The sequence below is a fragment of the Mobula birostris genome, chromosome 25 (assembly GCF_030028105.1).
Source record: "Mobula birostris isolate sMobBir1 chromosome 25, sMobBir1.hap1, whole genome shotgun sequence".
In the NCBI taxonomy this organism is placed as follows: Eukaryota; Metazoa; Chordata; class Chondrichthyes; order Myliobatiformes; family Myliobatidae; genus Mobula; species Mobula birostris.
In genome coordinates this window covers 7,650,509-7,663,970 of record NC_092394.1, presented here as the reverse complement: position 1 = coordinate 7,663,970, position 13,462 = coordinate 7,650,509, and the positions used below count along the sequence as shown (strand labels likewise).

Here is a 13,462-nt window from a genome sequence, read left to right as displayed (position 1 = left end):
TATGAGGATGCTGCAACCTCATGTGTTGCCTGGTTACAAATCTGAACCACAAAATATCAGACAATACACCGTATACGATTTAACAATTGAACTTTATAAATCTTAATCTGACTATAGGGTTAATAAAGAAAAGAAAAAGGGCCCATTTTAATGAACCAGTCTAATGCGCAATGTTGGAGCTCACGCATTCATCCATTCATTCCCCATTGACTTCCTCCGAGCGTTGCTGACCGTCGGACCCTTGCTCCGAGTCCACTCCATCCGCCGGACTACCAACTCTTTCCATTTGCGTCTTCTCTCTAAAGAGGCCATTACATTAGCAGTGAAACCTTACAGCGTGTTACGCATGGTTGAAAGGAGGGGGGAGGTTACTGTTGGTAGAAGAGGATGTGGAGATATGTTTACTATCAGGTCATCCCTGATCATAAGCAGCCGAGCGTGTTTGAGATGTCAGTTGGCCTACTGCTAATTTTGATGTTCCTATTCTCCATCTCATTGGCAGGTTCACTCAATACTGATGAACTTTCTTCCAGTTTGTCCATTTCTATTTTCTGTTTTGGAGCCTTTTCCCTTTCAGTTTTAAGGAAATTTTGGCATGATTGTTTTGGGCATTACAGTAAGAATTAGCATGTTGCTAAGTGACCCCAATAGGGAATAAGGCATACTGGGAATCTCAGTACATCAGATATTGCCTGTTAAAGAGCAAGGGTGAATGATTCCAGTCCTGAAATGCAGACGTTTTCTCACTTCACGGTTTTACTTGGACTTGAGTGTTTGTGACATCTTTGCTTTTGTTTCAGATTTATAGCATTTGTATTCATCCATTGAGTGATATGTTTTGCAATGCCTCTAGCTCAATGGTTCCCATCCTGGGGTCCACAGACCCCTTGCTTAATGGTCAACCCATGGCGTAAAAATGGTTGGGAACCCCTTATCTCTAGCACTGTGTGCTGCAGGGTCAGAAACCTAGATGTGAACACCTTGAATAACAGAACGGTACTTCTAGGGCCCTTTGACAGTTTTACCCATTTTGTATTTTAATGAACGTCAAACATCAATTTTTTTTCCCAGCTGCTAAAAAGGAATGCTTCATCGCGCCTTGGAGCTGGAGTTGGGGATGCGACTGATGTCCAGGTACGTATGCAGCAAAGATGTTACTGTCATATTCAATTACTAGGTGTCTTGCTTGTTGTCATTTTTAAGTCATGTCTGTGGCAATAGCTTAAAGGTACAGGAAACCATTACTGGCCAGAAAAAGAAGAATTGATAGCAGCACCTCTCCTCTTGCCACACTGCCCTTTTCACTAGTTTCTAAACGCAACCAGGATGGTATGGTAGCCTAGTGGTTTGCTCAATGGCTTTACAGCGCCCTCAATCACTGATCAAAATTTGATTCCTGCTGCTGTCTGTAAGGAGTTTGTATGTTCTCCGCACGATCACAGGGCTATCTTTCAGGTGCTCTGGTTTCTTTAGATGTTGCAAAGGTGTATGGTTAGCGTTAATGCGTTGTGAGCATACTATGTTGGCACCAGAAGCATGGCGACTATTGCGGGCTGCCCCCAGAACATTGCAAATAATGACGCAAATAACACATTTCACTTTATGTTTTGATGTACATGTGACAAAGCTAATCTTTAAGTTTCATCAACTTGTGTATTGTTTTCACATGATTTTATACTTGATTGTATATCTACATTGTAGAAGTTTTAAATGTGTCAAGACAAAACTCTCAGCTTTATTGTATATTAGAACCTATTGAAGTATTTGGAGAAGGGGCCTAGGGATTTTGCCTCCTGGGCCTAGCATTATCTGGAACTGGCCACAACTTGTGGTGTGGAGGGGCAGAAAATTTGTTGCCCACCTTACTCCAGATCCAGAATGAGCAAATGCAGTGGGTACTAAGCCAGGTCCTTCAAGATCGATCTTTGTTTTCTTCCTTATTTTGCTTCCGTTCTTTCATATGTTCTTGTGCAGATTGGAAATAAAAATTGGTATTTTTGCATTTTGCTGTTCTCCTTTTACACCTGAGGATGGGCCACCTCTTCCATTGTTGCCCTTTGTAATAAACTGCTTGTTCGGGGACCACGTGAGCAAGGAATGGAGTAAGGTGTGTTTGGCTGGGCTCCTGCCTAACCTTTACTGTATATTTAGAATAGCACTTCCTTTCAAATCTTGTCAAAATAAGTAAGTCGCCTAAGTACATATAGCAAGAGTTAATTTATTCTCTGACATGCGGTAATAGCATCTAAGCTTCGAAAATATAACACCAAGATGACCGACTCCCCGGTGCAAAGTTTTAAGTGCTGACCGTGAACGCGCAAGTACCCTACCCCGCACGAACTCAGGCAAAATGGACACGGAAGACCTAAAGATTCAGCTCCTCTTGGAGCTAAAAACGGACTTCTCTGCAGTGAGAAGAGCAGAGCAGAAAAATGCCCTCGCCAAAGATTTCAACTACATGAAAAACGAGCTGAAAAACGCCCTACTGAATATTTCAACTACCTGAAAAACGAGATGAAGAATGCTGTAGCCGAAAGTTTAGACTACCTGAAAAACGAGTTGCAGGTAGTAAGAACCAAGTTAGCAAACAACGTGGCAGGGACCCAAGTTGAGATTGCCCAAGTGAAGGCTAATGTTAAAGACATGGAAGACAGCATATCATCATGGTCAGATGAAATGGTATCGCTTCAATAAACCATTGTAAATGCCCTGAAGTCGGAGCTGAAGGACTTGAGTGATAAATGTGAAGACATGGAGGGAAGAATGCAGAGGTGCAATAGCTGTATTTTGGGGGTTGTTGAGGAGCCCGGGTCAAGTTCTACGGAGTCCATTTCTAAATTACTGTCCAAGGTGCTTAAACTGAACAAAGGCGTTCTTATCGACCGCTCGCATTGGAGTCTCGCACCAAAAAGCGGTACACCGCGTGCAATTGTAATTAAGCTACGTTATAATCAGGACTGTGTCAATGTTTTACGTCGAGCTCAAAACCAGACTCCGCTTAACTACAATGGGAAACCCATCACTATTTTTCCAGGCTACACCACAAGGGTCACCAAAGCTTGAGCTGCGTTCATGGACATCAGGAAACTGCTGTGTGACCAGCCGGATATCTGAAATGGTATACTGTTCCCTGCTTGACTCCACATTACACACAACGGGACGGAGAAAGTTCATCCTCGGAGGCGATTTTAATCGTGTCCTCTCTCCAATTTCGGACCACAGTGCGGCGAGGAATGTCCCTATCTCTAGGTCAGCACAGTCTATCAGACATTTTCTTAAAACATAGAGTGGCTGATGTATGACGGTTTCGTAACCCTACCTCTTGGAGTTACTCTTTTTTTTCTCCTCAGTACACGGTTCCTATTCGTGTATAAATTATTTTTTTTATGGACATCAGCGTTCTCTGTTCTGTAACAGAGTGTGATTATGAAGCCATAGTTATATATCCCATCATAGTCTGCTGACTTTAATATTACGTATGCCTACTACACAACCAGGTTACTGTCCTTGGAGGCTACATCCTACTCTCCTTTCAGATGAATGTTTTGTGAAGTATATTTATTCCAAAATAGAATCTTTTCTGAGAATTATTCAAACACCAGGGATGCCTCCATCAATTGTGTGGGAGGTGCTAAAGGCATATTTAAGAGGTCAAATAATCTCATTCTGCGAGCATCGGAGAAAAATAAGGACTGAACGTATTAAACAACTGACAGATCGGATACTGGAATTAGACCTCCTACGTAGCCAAGCGCCCTCATCAGCTTTGCTCAAACAGCATTTATTACTTTAGACCGAACACAATCTATTAAGAACTCGAGAAGCTGAATATCTTATCTCCAAGTTGCAATGTAAGTTTTATGAACATGGAAAAGAAGCAGGGAGGCTGCTAGCCCATCAACTGCGTCACAAAGCAGCCAGTCACGGTATACCTGAGATACGGGATGCACAGGGCATAAAGCAAACAGGTAATGTAGAAATTAACTCATGCTTCCATAGTTTTTACCAATCATTGTACTCCTCAGATTCATCCATCACCCCATCAGATCTAGATCTGCATGTAGCTGCTGATCTGGAGAAGGCAATCACAACTCTGGGGGTAGACTCAGCAATTGGGAGTATGCAGAGTGGAAAATCCCCAGGCCCAGATTGATATCCTTCTGAATTTTTAAAAAAGTTTTCCACTCAACTTTCCCCATTACTATTATCTGGTTTTGAAGGGTTTTTTATCCCACTCCCTACCTCCCACAATGCGTCAAGCAGTTATTTCATTAATTTTGAAAAAGGGCAAAGACCCCCTTGAATATAGTTCATACCCCAATCTCCCTTTTAAATACGGGTACCAAAATCCTTGCAAAATTCCTGGCACACCGAAGGAGAAGATTCTACCATTAATTATCTCACCCGATCAAGCAGGTTTTATAAGAAATCGGTACTCTTTTTTAATATAAGACGTCTTCTAAATATACTATATGATTCCTCTGCATCTAGTACCCCAGAAATTATTCTCTCACTTGATGCTGAAAAGGCATTTGACCTGGTGAAATGGGACTTTCTTTTCTATACTCTCCAAAAATTTGGTTTTGGTTCTGCATTCATCTCATGGATTGAAGTACTTTACTCGTCCCCACTGGCAGCAGTACATACTAATAACTATATATCGTCCTTTTTTTGAACAGCAACGTGGCACAAGACAGGGATGCCCTTTATCTCCACTCCTTTTTGCTGTGGCAATTGAGCCACTCACCACAGCCCTGAGAACACCAGTTAACATCAAGGGCATCCAGAGGGGAGCTTTGGAACATAAAGTGTCTCTGTACGCGGATGATATGTTATTGTATATCTCAGATCCAACTCGAAGTCTCCCAAATCTATCAATATTGCTCACTAAATTCAGTCAAATATCTAGTTATGAAGTTAACTTTCAAAAGAGTGAACTAATGCCAATTAGGACCACATGTTTGGATATCTCTTTTTCCGTGACCTCCTTTAGAATCAGCTATAGGAAATTTAAATACTTGGGGTTCTGGATAACACATAATTACAAGGACCTTTATAAAGTCAACTATCAGTATCTCCTTTCTAATCTTTAACAGGAATTTGAACGTTGGAATTCTTTATCTCTTTCCCTTAGTGGGAGGATTAATACAATTAACATGACTGTCCTGCCCAAATTCTTATACATGTTCCAAAGCCTCCCAATTTTTCTAACAAAGACTTTCTTCAATAACCCAAATGGTCAAGTTTCAAGTTTTATTTGGAATGAAAAGCAGCCCAGAGTAAAGGGAAAAAATACTACAGAGGCCTCGTAAGATTGGGGGGAAGGGGGTTTGGCACTTCCAAATTTTCTATATTACTACTGCTCAGCTAATATAAGAGCAATTTTATATTGGACAAAAGATGATATTGCTGCTCCTAGCTGGGTGATTATGGAGAAGTCATCCTTACAATTTACCTCTTCGTTGGTAATATATGCTAAACTACCACTGTCACAACCTGTATCTAGTTTCACACTGAATCCAGTTGCGATGTACTCCATTAAAATTTGGTTCCAATTTAGATGTCATTTTACACTTTAACCTCTCACTCTCTGCACCAGTAGCAAAAAAAATTACATGTTCACCCCATCAATAATGGATGTAGCGTTTGATATTTGGTCGAAATGTGGTATCACTTCATTCTATAATCTCTACATTGACAGCAATTTTGCCTCTTTTGAACAGCTAGTTAAGAAATTTGATAAACCTAGGACACACTTCTATAGATACTTACAACTTTATGGCCTCTCATCTTGAGTGCTTTCCCTACTGCCCCCCCTTCATCGCTGTCAGATTCAGTCCTTAAGTGAAACTACCTGTAAGCAAAATCTATGAGCTACTTAATGTAATTAATCCTGAGAATTTGGATTTATTAAAACATAAGTGGGAAGAGGATATTGAGGAACAAATTCCAGATGACATATGGCAAAATACAATTCATAGAATTTATTCATCCTCTGTGTATCTTAGACATGTTGTTGTTCATTTTAAAATTGTACACCTTTTGTCATTGGTCTAAAGTTATATTGGCTAAGGTTAATAAAGATCTTGACCCAGTGTGTGACAGATGTAAACAATTCCTGGCTACACTCTGCCGTATGTTTTGGTCATGTCCAAAATTAGTAAATTTCTGGGGTTTGATTTTTGAAACTTTTTCAAAAATTTTTGGGCAATGAATTATACCATCTTGGTCAATAGCACTATTTGGAATGCCTTCTCAGAATGTTAACCTCAACAAATCCCAAACCGATCTCATCGCTTTTTCTTCACTTCTTGCCAGAAGGCTCATCTTGTGCAAATGGAAAGACTCTTCCCCTCCAACATATGGACATTGGATCAAAGAGATCATGCACTTTATAAAATTTGAGAAGATCTGTTATTCGGTCAGGGGGCAGTCTGCAAGATTTAACACCACTAAGTTTTTAAAGTTTTGTCAAAAATATGGATGCTGAAAGACTTATTGGAATGTGTAAGATGCTCTATCTTTATATGTATACTAGGCCTTTGTACCTATTTTTGACTGGTCTAGCTGGTTCTATTTGTTCTTGTTTATTGAGGGGTGGGGGGGTTCTTTTTGTAACGTATAAAATGGTTGGTTGTATTATAACATATGTCTGCTGTTTTTCTTTGTTAATAAAAATACTTTGATTTTAAAAAAACTGCTTATTCTTTTGGGTTTTAGGGGAGAATCTAGAAAGAGAAGTCATTGTTTGAAAATAAGGGGCTGCTCATTTAACATGAGGCATAAGTTTGAAGCTTTGAACCTCTCCCTCCAAGAGGTGTTGGATGCAGAATCTTTGAATATTCAGTCACAAGTTTATTAGGCTTGAGTAGTTAGCATGTCGTTACTCCAAGGAACGCGCTTCAGTTTCTTAATATCTGTGTCAAGTACCTTAAATGCAAATACGTGCTGTACTGTATATGAGCACCATAACTATGTTCTCAGGAAGTTCCAATATAATTCTCTACTGCCTAATTACTTTAAAAGGTGCTTTGGACTGTGAGGGTAAATAAGCAGCTAGTCCATAGAGTTTAAGTTTCTATTAATAATGAATGAGGTTAATATTCAGTTAATATAGTTTTGTGAATACTTTTTTATAGTGCAGTTTCAATGTTGAATGTACTACTTTGTGAGTTTTAATTTTGGAACTCTGATCCCTTTAATGACTCAATTGATATGCTTATACAGGCTCATCCTTTCTTCAGACACACAAACTGGGAGGATCTTTTAGCTCGTAGAGTTGAACCACCTTTCAAGCCATTTCTGGTAAGTGTAACCTTATTCTCAATGCGTTTTTGCTTCCCCAGTATGGACAGCTAGGTGCATGTTTTCATATGACTAATGTTCTCTGCTTCTACATACACTTCAATGAATGCCACTTGAGTTTTTGGGGTCCTGTGGATATATTGGGGTCTGGAGCTAAATTGCATCAACTGGACTCTGGGGCCATTAAATAGTCAAAGGAGCAGAGAATCTTCAACCTCTCCCTAACAGAACCTACTCCAATTTAGATAAGCAGGGCAGCACTGTGTGAAGGTCATGTGTTTTGATTTCTCAAGTGCCTTCATTGACACTTGCAGCCAATACTGTGCAACCCTCATTGCTGGGGGGGCGGGGGGGAAGCACCGTTCACTGCAGGTTAGCACTATTGTATCCTGGATAATGGGCTACCTAACTGGCAGACCACAGTTTGTGGCTTCAGAACAGTGTGTCAGACACGTCTATAAGCAGCACTGGGGCCCCACAGGGACTGTATTGTCTCCCTTCCTGTTCATCCTGTACACCTCAGACTTCAGATACAGCACTGAGTCATGTCATCTGCAGAAATTCTCTGATGACTCAGCAATGGTTCAGTGTATAAAGGGCCCTGGTGGAGGACTTTGGTGAATGGTGCAAGCTGAATCATCTGCAGCTCAACATGAGTAAGACACAGGAGCTGGTGATGGACTTTAGGAAAACTAAGCCTATACTGATGTCTTTTCCTATTGATGGTGAGGACCTACAAGTACCTGGGGTGCACCTGGATGACAGGCTTGAGTGGATCACCAACACAGAGGCTGTGTACAAGAAGGACTAGAGTCGCCTCTACTTCCTGAGGAGACTGAGGTCCTTTGAAGTATGCAGTCCTCACCTTCACATGTTCTACTAGTCTGTTGTTGCCAGTACAATCGTCTATGCAGTGGTGTGCTGGGACAATGGCATCAACACTGGGGATGCCAACAGATTCAATAAACTGATTAGAAAGGCTGGCACTGTTTATAGGAGTCAAACTGGACATACTGGAAGCTGTGGTAGAACAAAGGACCCTATAGAAATTCCTGGCAATTCTGGACAATGTTTCTCACCCTTGGCATGCCACCTTGGCTAAACAGAGGAGCATTTTTAGTAATAGACTAAGATAATTGCTCTGCTCTGCTCCAAAGAGCGCTATATAAGGTCATTCTTATCCTCAGCCATTAGGCTCTATAATGAGTCAACCGTAGCCACAATGTACATTAGTGGTGTGCAAGTGGAACAGGTCAAAAGCTTTAAGTTCCTCAGGGTCAATATCTTGGTTGGACCTGAATTCGTCCAACCAAGCAGAGTCCACTGCCAAGAAGGTCCACCAGCACCTTTACTTCCTGAGAAAACTAAAGAAATTTGGTCTGTCCCCTAAAACCCTCACTAATTTTTACAGATGCACCGTAGAAAACATTCTTCTAGGGTGCATCACAACCTGGTATGGAAGTTGTCCTGTCCAAGACCAGAAGAAGCTGCAGAAGATCGTGAACACGGCGCAGCACATCACGCAAACCAATCTTCCGTCCTTGGACTCACTTTACACCGCACGCTGTCGGAGCAATGTTGCCAGGATAATTAAGGACACAACCCACCCAGCCAACACACTTTTCGTCCCTCTTCCCTCCGGGAGAAGGCTCAGGAGCTTGAAGGCTCATACGGCCAGATTTGGGAACAGCTTCTTTCCAACTGTGATAAGACTGCTGAACGGATCCTGACCTGGGTCTGGGCCGTACCCTCCAAATATCCGGACCTGCCTATCAGTTTTTTTGCACTACCTTACTTTCCATTTTTCTATTTTCTATTTATGATTGATAATTTAAATTTTTAATATTTACTCTCGATTTGTAATCCAGGGAGCAGGAAGTGCAGAATCAAATATCGCTGTGATGATTGTACATTCTAGTATCAATTGTTTGGCGACAATAAAGTATAAAGTGATAACTCCCTCTTGTTAGACTGATTGAGGTAACTTAAAATTTTTTATTCTGTGCACTTGTAATGCTACTGTGACACTAATTTCCGTTGGGATCAATAAAGTAATTATCTATCTAATCCAGGGAACTGAGGGCAATCATTACAGAGCAAAGTTAGGGCAAGCGTTGTACTTCGACTTTTCCTGGGCTTTTGGAGTAACATGTACATAAGTGTTCAAATGGTTCTTAGGGTGTTGACTAGTGTAATTTTATTAAATGGCAAATCAGCAGTATAAAGTGCTTGGAGGAATGGTAAAGGTATTGCAGTTACCACTGCTCTTGACTTCAGGATGTTCCAAGTAATGGGATCTAACAAAATACTTGAAGTGTAAACAAGGCAGAGGAAATTGTACACAGGTCTATGAAAAATGTTTTAAATAAGTGACAGATAATCAGTTAATGGTATTGGTTTAATGCTAAATATTGACCAGGTCCATGTAATGTTTTTAAAAATATGCTGAGGGATTGGTTTTTCATCGAGTTCAATGAGCAGTCTGTGTAATCCTTGTCTGAAGGATGGAGTCGTGGCACACCTCTTTCAAAGGGGGAAAAATAGACTTGCATTTATGTGGTGCATTAGTACTGAGCCACCCCAAAGCACTTGACAGCAAAGGTAGTTTTGATTTGTCGTCACTGCTATAATGTAGGAACACGGCAGCCTGTTTGCAAGCTCCCAGATCTGCAAATGATTAAACAGCAGCTAAGTCTGATCTGAGGTTTAAACTTTGGCCAGGGCACCAGGACAGGTGGGTATTGGTTAAACATGTTTTGAAAGGCAGTAATTCAATGATGTCTTGGCCCTAATTGTGTACGACAGAATCATAGACTTATTTTAGCACAGGAGGCCAGTCATTTGCTTATTCATTCTGTGTTAGCTTTCATTAGGAGTAAATCCAGTAAATAATCAGACCATAAAAATAAATGGTCAGATATAATTTGCCTTTCTAATTGTGCACTGGCATATTAACTTTTGTTAATTGATGTTCTGGGACGGCGAAGTCCCTCAGAGTGCCAACACTTAACCCAAGTTCTCACCTTTTTTTCCTACTAAAGTAAATGATGCCAGATTTTTTCCCCATCTATTATGTCCTCAGTGCATTCTCTTAGCCTGTCTGTACACCCCTCCCCACCCCACCCCCAGCACCTTTTTCCCAGGGTGTAATTGGTTAATGTGAAAGGGCATAATTTTAAGCTGATTGGAGGAAAGTATAGGCGACATCAGCTAGGTTTTTTTTTGCACAGAATGGTTGGTGTTTGGAACGCCCTGCCAGAGTGGAGTAGAGGCAAATGCATTAGAGACATTTAAGCTGCTGTTAGATAGGCACATGGATAAATGGAAAAAAGGGGGAGAGCAGGGTTAGATTGGTCTTGGTGTAAGTTAAAAGTTCGGCACAACATCGGGTCAAAGAGCCCGTACTGTGCTGTTTACTGTTCTATGTTCTAATAGTGCGGTGAAATAATATTTATTGACTAGACATCTTGATTTCATGTTCTACAATTCCAGGTTATGCAATGGATTCAATGAATCTGGTAATCTGACACTGACATAAATGTTTACCACCCTGTTAGAGGCCAGGTTGTTTACTAGCAATTGAGAGATGCTACAACCTTCACATGATCATTGCTTACACGACAGAGTTGGTTTCTGAAATATTCCAAAGTGGCCTTACATTAGCATAGAATAAAACTCCTGAGAAATATCAGCTTTTTGAGGCATTGCACTTTAAAATCAGAACCTATAGGGAAAAAAATCCCTAACAACATATAATTGTAATTGACACTAATACAACACTTTAGCCAACTGACTAATAACTGTATGTCAATGATTTAGATGATGGAGTAGATGGCTTTGTAGCCGAATTTGCAGATGATACAAAGATTGGTGGAGGGGAAGGTAGTCTTGAAGAAATAGGAAGGCTGCAGAAGGACTTGTGCAGTTTAGGAGAATGGGCAAGGAAGTGGTAAATGAAATACAATGTTGGAAAATGCATAGTCATGCACTTTGGTAGTAAAAATAAATGTGCAGACTATCTTCTAACTGGGGAGAAAATCCAAAAATCTGAGATGTAAGGGGACTTGGGAGACCTTGTGCCGAACACCCTAAAGGTTAACTTGCAGGAAGGCAAGTGCAATGTTAGCATTCATCACTTGAATACAAGAGCAGGGATGTGATGCTGAGGCTTTATAAGACACTGGTGAGGCCTCAGCTTGAGTATTGTGAACAGTTTTGGGCTCCTCATCTAAGAAAAGATGTGCTAGCATTGGAGAGGGTCCAGAGGCGGTTCACAAGGATGATTCTGGGAATGAAAGGGTTATCATACGAGGAACGTTTGATGGCTCTGGGTCTGTACTTGCTGGAATTTAGGATGGGGTGGGGGGATCTCATTGAAACCTTTCGAATGTTGAAAGGCACAGACAGAGTAGATGTGGAAAGAATGTTTCCCATAGTGGGGGAGTCTAGAACAAGAGGACACAGCCTCAGGATAGAGGGGCATCCATTTAAAACAAAGACGTGGAAAAATTTCTTTCTCCAGAGGATGGTGAATTTGTGGGATTTGTTACCACAGGCAGCTGTGGAGGCCAGGTCGTTGGTGTATTTAAGGCAGAGCTTGATAGGTTCTTGATTGGCCACGGCATCAGAGGTTATAGGGAGAAGGCCGAGGAGTGGGGCTGAGGAAGGGGAAAAAGAATCAGCCGTTGTTGAATGGTAGAGGAGACCTGATGGGCCAAATGGCCTAACTCTGCTCTGGTCTTGTATGCCCATTGTGTAATTCCACTTTCTTTTTTGGATCCAAGATAAAACTTATAAATTCAAATAGCTCCCAGTTAACATCTTTGAGTTAAAGCAGCTTGGTAAATGATCCTCTCAGTTTGTGTACTATTCTGCTGCTGAAATTAACTTAAGTGCATACCTAGGACCAAAGAGCAACCCTGCTGTAAAGTGTTTGACTCACTGAATGCCATCTCTGATAGCAGCAAAACTCTTCCTTGAATATTTTGGGATCTTGCTTTGGCTAGCTGTCCATGAGATTCACCGTGAATTCTATTTCTATCATTTACTGGCATTAACCTCCGGCCCTTCTCATGGGATCTCTAATGATAAGTTAACACAATCTAAAACATGGCATGATTTAGTGTGTTGCCTGCTGATGAGGAGGAATAGTGATGTAGAATTTGTATTTCTGAGAACTTGGCTTTCTACTCTTGTCGTGTGCCTTTGGATTTCCTCTATCTTTGTTTCTAAATGGAGCATCTGATTTGAAAATTCTAGTGAGATAGATATGCTGTTAAATTGTGGTCACAGATTAATGTTTACATTGCTGGGGTGTTTCTGCACCAATGTAATTGTTCAGCCTTGGTTTTAACCTAGGCTGTATAGAGACAAAAGGCATTTTTTGTTCAGAATTGTGCTGAGCATTCTGGAAAAAATAAATGTGAGACAAAAGATGAGATCTGAAAGATTAGTCATCCAGTTTCTAGATGAATCATGACCTTTTTATCTTTAGCAATCAGATGATGATGTCAGTCAGTTTGATTCGAAGTTCACACGGCAGACACCTGTTGACAGCCCTGATGACTCGACACTCAGCGAAAGTGCCAATCAAGTCTTCCTGGTAAGTTTACCCAATATTCCATGTGCCTTGGGGAGGGGAGGGGAAGAAAAAGCTGCTGATGCTGTTAGGTGAAAAAACATGCAAAAAAACATTCAGTAGCCAGGCAGCATCTGAGTAAAGAGAAGTGGTTAACTTTATCTCTCATCCTGCAGAGACTGCTTGATTTGCTGAGTGAGAAGTTTGTTTTTATACCAAATGTCTTTCTTTGTTTCTGAGGTAATTACTGTGTTTTATTTCCTGCTGATTAAGTTGAGTGATTGTTGTACTGTTGAGTCAATGGAACCATAAATGTTATTTACTTTGTATGCAACAACTTGAATAATGGTTTGCTAATGGGGTTTTGTGAACTTGGAACCGGAAATGGTGGCTTTATGTCGAGCATAGAAGTAATATCATGCTATTTTTAGCCTATCTATGTGGTAAACCTGGTATAATGTTTGAGTCATAGCATACTACACACGGAACCAGGCCTTTCAGCCCATCTAATCTGTGCCAGCCTGGTATTCTACCTAGTCCTATTTGCCTGCACCTAGACCGCAACTACTTTCATCCGAA

At 40.9% G+C, this 13,462-nt stretch overlaps 1 protein-coding gene across 1 annotated transcript in view; it reads left to right on the top strand.

Moving 5' to 3' along the window:
- Nucleotides 1-13,462, top strand: part of LOC140187832 (ribosomal protein S6 kinase beta-1-like) — an 81,880-nt gene that overhangs the window by 48,307 nt on the left and 20,111 nt on the right. Inside the window, exons 11-13 of the mRNA XM_072243623.1 lie at nt 1,072-1,134; nt 7,228-7,305; nt 12,800-12,907. Of these exons, the coding sequence (XP_072099724.1) occupies nt 1,072-1,134; nt 7,228-7,305; nt 12,800-12,907 (249 nt within the window). The remainder of the gene's footprint in view (nt 1-1,071; nt 1,135-7,227; nt 7,306-12,799; nt 12,908-13,462) is intronic.